This window comes from Pollicipes pollicipes, unplaced genomic scaffold (genome assembly GCF_011947565.3).
Source record: "Pollicipes pollicipes isolate AB1234 unplaced genomic scaffold, Ppol_2.1 Scaffold_7231;HRSCAF=8579_pilon_pilon_pilon, whole genome shotgun sequence".
Taxonomy (NCBI): domain Eukaryota; kingdom Metazoa; phylum Arthropoda; class Thecostraca; order Pollicipedomorpha; family Pollicipedidae; genus Pollicipes; species Pollicipes pollicipes.
In genome coordinates this window covers 38,776,337-38,783,711 of record NW_023597034.1, presented here as the reverse complement: position 1 = coordinate 38,783,711, position 7,375 = coordinate 38,776,337, and the positions used below count along the sequence as shown (strand labels likewise).

Genomic DNA, 7,375 nt, shown 5'->3' with positions numbered 1-7,375 from the left:
TTTGAGCCCCCCCCCCTACCCCCCTAATCCTGCAGAACTTCTCTCGTTATTGAAAGCACATCACACCCGTAGCTCGCCATTTAAGCGCACCTTCCGCGAACAATTTGCTCGCTATTTTCGGATTACGCAGCACAAAATACGTACCGCGCATGACAATCCTCGGCCCATTAAAGTCTTTGCACCACTGACATCATGCAAACGTAACGTAAAGCGAGGACAGCACCAGAATCATCAACCCATTTTTCCGCTTTTATGCAACCTTGGTGTGATGCGAAATTCGTCTGCTGTTGTCCAATGGGATGGTGTGTTGACAGTAGGGGTGAGGATTTGTATCATGTGACGAAATAGGAGGCCTTGGGTAGAATCATTGGTTGCACTTGTTGGCTTCAGCCAGCGGTGAATATGATTGGTAATGGTGTGTCAGAGAATGATGAGGCCGGGGCCACACAATGCGTGGTAAGCATTGCTGATGAATGTGTGATGAAGTGTGGAAAAAATCAATAATTTTATATTGTCTTATTTGGTGTACCGGGTTGAAAACTATGTGTAAATCATGATGAAATAATGTTTTTCCTTCCTTGTGTCTCGAATATCTATGCTGTCTTATGTGAAATCTCAGCATTTCTTTATATCTGGCATCTTTGTTCCTGTGTTTCATTTTAAATCAATTTTGGGAACATGAATCAGGATTACCTATGTAATAATTTTCAGCTCTAGACAAAATCAGTTGGTCAAATTCAAACAAGGCTGATTAAACTTCATGTGACTTTTGTTTTCACAATCACTATGTTTTGGGGTTTTTGGAGTGTGTTGTATGGCACCTAGGGTTTGAAATGTTGTGTCTGTGCTGTTTCTTTGAAATGCTTTTGTGACCTGTTTGAATGTGAATCATCAGGAACAACATGACAATTTTCCATTGATGTATGCAGTTTTAGATTAGTTTTGTTTTTGGCAGCACAATGGATGATCAATGGGATGAAATGCTGCTTTTTAACTTATTGTGTATAGTTCATTTCAAAACTAGGAAGTTCTCCCCTGCAGTCTTGACTAAGGCATTTCAAACTGGTGGAAGCATTAAGTGTGACAGAGCAGGACAATTCAGGTGTAGTTTCTTCTTTCCTTGAAAGCTGCTGAGTTCACAACAGTGCCTAGTACAGTGGAACATGATGCCAACACATAGGTTGAACACAAGCGGAATGGAGTACTGGACCACATCAACATCCCATAACAATGATCATCATGATCAGTGAGCTCAAGGTTAATGGACAGGGTGTGATAGCTGCAGTGAAGTCCTCTCAGATGTGTGATAGTGGGCAAATTGCATGCTCTCATCAGCAAGCCAGCTGTTGTGCAGCCTTAGGAGACACTGTGTAGGCCTTTCCCAGAGCAAGTGTCCCATGAATTGCAAGTGGTGTGGTTTGCTCAGAATGCCACAGGCCACAAGTTGTTTTTCTCCCCAAAATCGGCAGATGGGAGAGGGAGAGCAGTGGTATAACCTTCACTGTCTTGTTCTGCTGTGGTCGCCTCCAATGCATGCACACAAGCTCACGCATATATCCTGGGCCCCTGAACAGCCCTTGTTTGCAGCGGCTGAGCCATGTTGCTACGGTCCTCAACGGCGCCCGCCTAGGTACAATTACAGTAAAAACAAAGTCCCTTCTCACTCCAGTGCGTCTTGTTTCTCGCACGTCAATTCTGAAATCTTAGGCTGTAACACAGCACAAAGCTGCGGTGCGGAACAGTCCTGATCCTGGTGCATGCCTGCGGCAGTAGACAGGTCAGAGGGGCGGAGTGATTGATGGCCAGCCCATTCGCTTGACGGTGTATTAATGAAGATTTACCAAAATCGAAGTGAGCTGAAGAGGCCGCTGTGCGCTCGGTTCTGTTCGCACATCAGGCGAATGGGTGGTGGGCATACATCGCCATTCGGACATAAGTTTGCAAAAAGTGCAAAGTAAAAGCAGAGCGATCTGTCGCTCTATTTTTTAAGCCCAGTGTTGACCTTTTGATCGGATGTAGTTCTGGGGTCGGCGCCCACGCTAGTGGCGCTTGTTGCGTGCGCTCCGACATCGTCATTCGGTCACGTAAATCCGAATCGATAGTATAGTTTGTCAGCAAAAGTTTAACTTGCCGCGACGCTTTGTACTGCTCGTTCTACCCCACGTCACCCTGGCCTTTCTCGCATCCGCCGTTACCGGCGGCAGTCCGTGCCAGCCGAGGCCAAATGATGAGCGCGTAATGCGACTCGAACCCTCTCCTCCAACATTGGGCGAATCGGAATTCAGGCGCTCTTACCATCTGTGCTACTTGGGCGAACTATGGAAGGGAAGGAAACATCAACTGTTCTTTTTTGAGCAACCTTTAGTGCGTGAAGACAAAAACCTTTAAACACCTCCGTAAAACCAAAATAGCATAGTTAAACGCCATGCTTTGTTTATGTGATGCAAAGCTGACATGGAAGCTGGCCACATTGCAAACTGATGCCAGGCCCTAGAAGAACGTACGACAGTGAGTGCCCGCATTATCGAATGTCATAACGTGTAATTTACGCATGCGTGCATCCATCGCATCCATTCATGCTCATGTCATGATTTGTCACCTAGCCGTCGCACTAGACGCTGACGTGCCTGTGTCTTGGTGTTGCAGACCCTGGACCTGGTGACGCCGGGTGTGGCGCCCAAGACGCCCGTCTCGCTGCTGCAGGAGATGGCTGCAAAGCAAGGCTCCACGCCCAAATATGACCTGCTCCAGGTGGGTGACACCTGGATGGTGCCGCGTCGCGGCCGAGGGCGAACGGCGTCGGCGGGGCACGCCGCTAGGGCGCACTGTGGGGCATTGCGGTGTTTTATGCATTTAGACAATGTTAGGGGCTCGAGGCTTGTGGGTCAGTTGTCCACTTTCATTTTAGTGTTAGGTGGTATTGGTAAGATTTTATCTATTCAGGATCCCTAAGCTGTTTAGGGAACTACAAAACTTCTGAGGAACATGAGATTTTGGTCAAGTACCACTTTCCAGATTTCAGCAACGAGTGCTCCTCCTTGGCCTTTTCTTCATTCTTCGTGGCGACCGGCTTCAGCCTTTCAGTTCTTTTGATGACGCCACATCACCAAAAACCAAGTAACATGATCGTCCAACTGCCATCCCTATTTCTTACCCTGTGCACTTTATTCCCTGTCATACTCATAGTAGCGTCCTTATCGCATAACGACACCATACGCATTCGCCCATCTGTTGATGATTCATGATCACTCTAAATTGTCAGCCAGGGTTTCTCCAAAACATAGGATATTGTATGCAGATGTTTGAGAGTAAACTCCGAACTATGCCGAGAGTTTGGGGCTTCGACGTGAATGGGCGCTTATGACACGGGCGGTAGAAGTAGTTTGGCGATGAACGCGGGGCGCGTTGCATTAAAACAAACTGACACAAACGGAGAAATGTGACATGGGACGCGTTTCCACCGAGTGCATTGCAACGCGCGACGAGTGTGTATTGGAAAACGTGGCGAACTGTGGGCGCTCATACTTAAAATTGCATCGTGTAGGTTTCCTCTGTCGTTTTAGTCAAGTGCGTGCTTCGTGAAATTGAAACCCTAGGTGGAAATGCACTGGCTCGCCTAACAGGCAACATGATATGCGAGAGGCGGTAGATGACACTGTCAAGAAAAGGGGCTCTGGCATGAGTAGCTCCAAGTCACCGCCCCACGTCTCCAGCACCACCCGTTCGCGATGTGAGGGTGGCTACTGTGGACAGCCGCGGCCCGCTCTGAACCAACGGTCGGCAGCCGTGCCCCGGGAGCGGAGAGGTCATACGTTCTCAGCTCAGATGGGGGTGGCCGCGTCCGGCGCTGGGCGAACACGCACCGGGTCGGCGCCGGGGCTAGCGTTATGTGGTATGACTCGGCGGGCGAAGTGAAATCGGACTGCTCCCACCGGCGATATTTTCTCCTATCCGGTGTGCCTAAGCGTTTGGGTGTAATGATTGTGGCTGGCGTTTTATTCCTGGATGAAGTTAGTTTGACAGGTCCCAGCCAAGAAGTTGGACTGGTAGCAAAGGCCCCGTTTCGTCCCAACTAGCGTGCTACCAATAGTCGAAATCCTGTTTCTATGGTTGGTCGGGCGGCCATGATGGATTCGTGACGCGGAGGGTGTGACGTCACACTTGTCGACTACTGGGCTGGCAAACGTTTTAACATCTCGGTAGTCGGCGGGGCGTCCATGAACATGGCGGCGCGCGGCGCAGGCGACATCATGTTAGTACTTTGTCTTTTTTAGTTGATGTGCGAGCTACTAGGGATTTAGCGGGGCATTAATATTTTTAAGCCTGCGACTTGATGATAGGTGACTGCTGCTAAGCACACAGACTTATTTTTCTTCCCAAATTTGATAGGCACAAATGCGCGGCTAATGTAACGCTTTCCAGTAGTCAATAGGTGGTATGAAACGGCCTAGCATTCGAGTGGGCGGGGCTTGTGTTTATCTACCAATAACACGGTGGTTGAAATGAAACGCGGCCATAAATTCAGCTGGATAGTCCTACTCCAGCAGAGACCATGCCGTGTCATATCTATGGTGAATTTATCCGTGTCCTTTTGATTCCCTGGGCTGTCGCATTCTTTAACGTAATCGGTATCTGTCCGTGTTCTGCAATATTCCCATAGTCTGTCGTTGTCCTCTGCCGTGCAGGGGTCCTTTCCACGGCACCCAACGTCTCCCATGTCTTTCTTTGTCCTCTTGCATGGTCAGTGTCCTTGCATGTCCTCTAGCTTATCGCATGGTTGTCAGCGACTTGGAGCCGCTGGCCTCCATTCACTTGTTCCGTACTTTCCGGTGTCCTCGGGCCTGTCCGTGTCCTCCGTCGTCCGCGCGGTTCTGAGGTCTCCATGAACCTCTGGCGTCACCCGGGCCGCCCATAATATCTCTGGATCAACCTGTGCAACACAAGCCTGTGGAATGTCCCTGGAGCCGAATGTTGGCAGCAGTCCAGGATCCGGGCTCCGTCCGTCGGCAGTCTCGGCGCACGTCGTGCACTGGCGGAGCGGGGCAACGCCTGCTCGTATTGACGTCTCTGCCATTTCCAAACCCAGCTGTTGTGCGCGGATTGATTTGGTGACGATCCTGAGGAGCGTAGTGATAAGTTTGACGGTGCCCCGTAGCACGTTGTGTCGATTTAGATAGCGGTTTCGGTGGTGAACTTTGTGGAATACTTGTGGTTGCTGGTTGTCTGCCTTTCAGAAAATTTATTCTGACATAACAACAGGTAAAAATCCAAGGGCCTATTCCGTACGAAATGTTAACAGTCCGTACCCAGTTGACTGCTGTTTGTTGGTGCCTCTCCCCCACTCATTCGGAACCTGCCATGACGGTCTGCTGAGCTGTCTATGTGTGGTGCGGCTGCTGAGCGTCTGCCCGGACCTGGCCCGCAGGTGGAGGGCGCCGTGCACGAGCCGACCTTCCTGTACCGAGCCACCGTCGGCGAGGTGGTGGCCAGCGGTCTCGGCCAGAGCAAGAAGAAGGCCAAGCACATGGCGGCGCGCGCCGTGCTGGACCAGCTGCTGGGTCAGCGGGCGTCGGCGCCGGTGGTGCCGCCGTTGGCGCTGCCTGCGCCGGCGCCGGCAACAGCAGCAGCGACAGCTTCGCCGGCGCCACCGGCACTGCCGCCGCCTGCCCCCCAGCTGGTGCTGCCCTATGACGACGGTATTCCAGGCAACCCGGTGGGCCAGCTGCAGGAGCTGTGTATGTCGCGCCGCTGGCCGCCGCCCACCTACGAGCTGGTGCGCGAGGAGGGCCTGCCGCATGAGCGCACCTTCACCATCGCCTGCTGCATCGGCACCAACAACAAGGAGATCGGTGAGCACCAGCGGGCGGCGGGGCCTACTCTGCCGGGCCACGGCGATGCCTCGCGTTAACGTTTGATTGCTCGTTGGACGTGCGCTGAAAGACACCGATTGGATATTGCGCCAGGTTTGAGGGAAGTTGGTGCGCGAGCGGGATGGATGGCATGCGTTGCTGCACTCCAGAAATACAGAAATAGCTGACCGGACGACACACTGCAGGTGTGGGCAAGTCCAAGAAGATCGCCAAGCGGCAGGCCTCCAGCCTCATGCTGACCAAGCGGGACAACTCGCCGGAGGACGGCGTCAGCATCATGGACAACGACGACGACCAGGTTTGTGGGCGGGGTGCAGCCGCCGCCGCTGGTGCTCCTCAGGGGCGGTCTGGTCGTGTGGAGCTGTCCCGTCGTGCAAACGGCCGGGGCGGCCGTGTGGTGGGTATCCATCTGGGGGGGGGGGGGGGGGAGGGGGAGGCGGAGAGGTGGTCACACCAGACCTGTCAGAGCTATGTTGAGCTGTCACACCAGTGTCACACCAGAGCTGTCAGAGCTACATTGAGCTGTCACACCAGAGTCACACCAGAGCTGCCAGAGCTACATTGAGCTGTCACCAGTGTCACACCAGAGCTGTCAGAGCTACATTGAGTTGTCACACCAGAGTCACACCAGAGCTGTCCATTTCGGGTCGGGTACCATGCGGATGCGGCCGGCTACATAGTCGGCGGGAGACCAGGTCATCATGTGACGTTTGTTATGTACGTACCTTCTCCTGAGCTGACCTTAGCTGTCGCGTCCTGCCAGATCGCGCAGAAGATGACGGCGCATTACTCGGGCCTGCGGGACAGCTGGGCACCGAAGGCGGCGTCACAGAGCGGTCTGCGGGTCAGCCAGTTCCACTGCAGCCTCAAGGCCTCCTGCGGCCAGCTCATCACAGAGCTGCAGGTCAGTCCGGCCAGCTCGTCACAGAGCTGCAGGTCAGTCCGCGTCACAGAGCTGCAGGTCAGCCCGGCTATCTCGTCACAGAGCTGCAGGTCAGTCCGACCAGCTCATCACAAAGCTGCAGGTCAGTCCGTCCAGCTCGTCACAGAGCTGCAGGTCAGTCCGGCCAGCTCATCACAGAGCTGCAGGTCAGTCCGGCCAGCTCATCACAGAGCTGCAGGTCAGTCCGGCCAGCTCATCACAGAGCTGCAGGTCAGTCCGTCCAGCTCGTCACAGAGCTGCAGGTCAGTCCGGCCAGCTCATCACAGAGCTGCAGGTCAGTCCGTCCAGCTCGTCACAGAGCTGCAGGTCAGTCCGGCCAGCGCATCACAGAGCTACAGGTCATGTCCGCCTTTTTCACGGTCGCCACCGAGTCGCCTGGACTACCTGTCAGCGGGTGGTGGATGAGTTACCGATCGGGAATTATCACGAGTTATCACAGGGCCGTCAGTTATCACGGAGTCGTCACAGGGTCATCACAGTCGTCATATAGTGCTCTGAAGTCGTTACGTGGTCATCGGAATCGTCACAGTCATTTCCAAGCTATCCTGGAGTCACTTGAGTC

At 53.2% G+C, this 7,375-nt stretch overlaps 1 protein-coding gene across 1 annotated transcript in view; it reads left to right on the top strand.

Moving 5' to 3' along the window:
- The first annotated feature begins 301 nt into the window (after window positions 1-301).
- The window catches only part of LOC119110086 (RISC-loading complex subunit TARBP2), a 9,287-nt gene continuing 2,213 nt past the window's right edge, over window positions 302-7,375 (top strand). Inside the window, exons 1-5 of the mRNA XM_037233827.1 lie at window positions 302-456; window positions 2,647-2,751; window positions 5,426-5,849; window positions 6,056-6,168; window positions 6,634-6,863. Of these exons, the coding sequence (XP_037089722.1) occupies window positions 403-456; window positions 2,647-2,751; window positions 5,426-5,849; window positions 6,056-6,168; window positions 6,634-6,863 (926 nt within the window). The 5' untranslated portion in view covers window positions 302-402. The remainder of the gene's footprint in view (window positions 457-2,646; window positions 2,752-5,425; window positions 5,850-6,055; window positions 6,169-6,633; window positions 6,864-7,375) is intronic.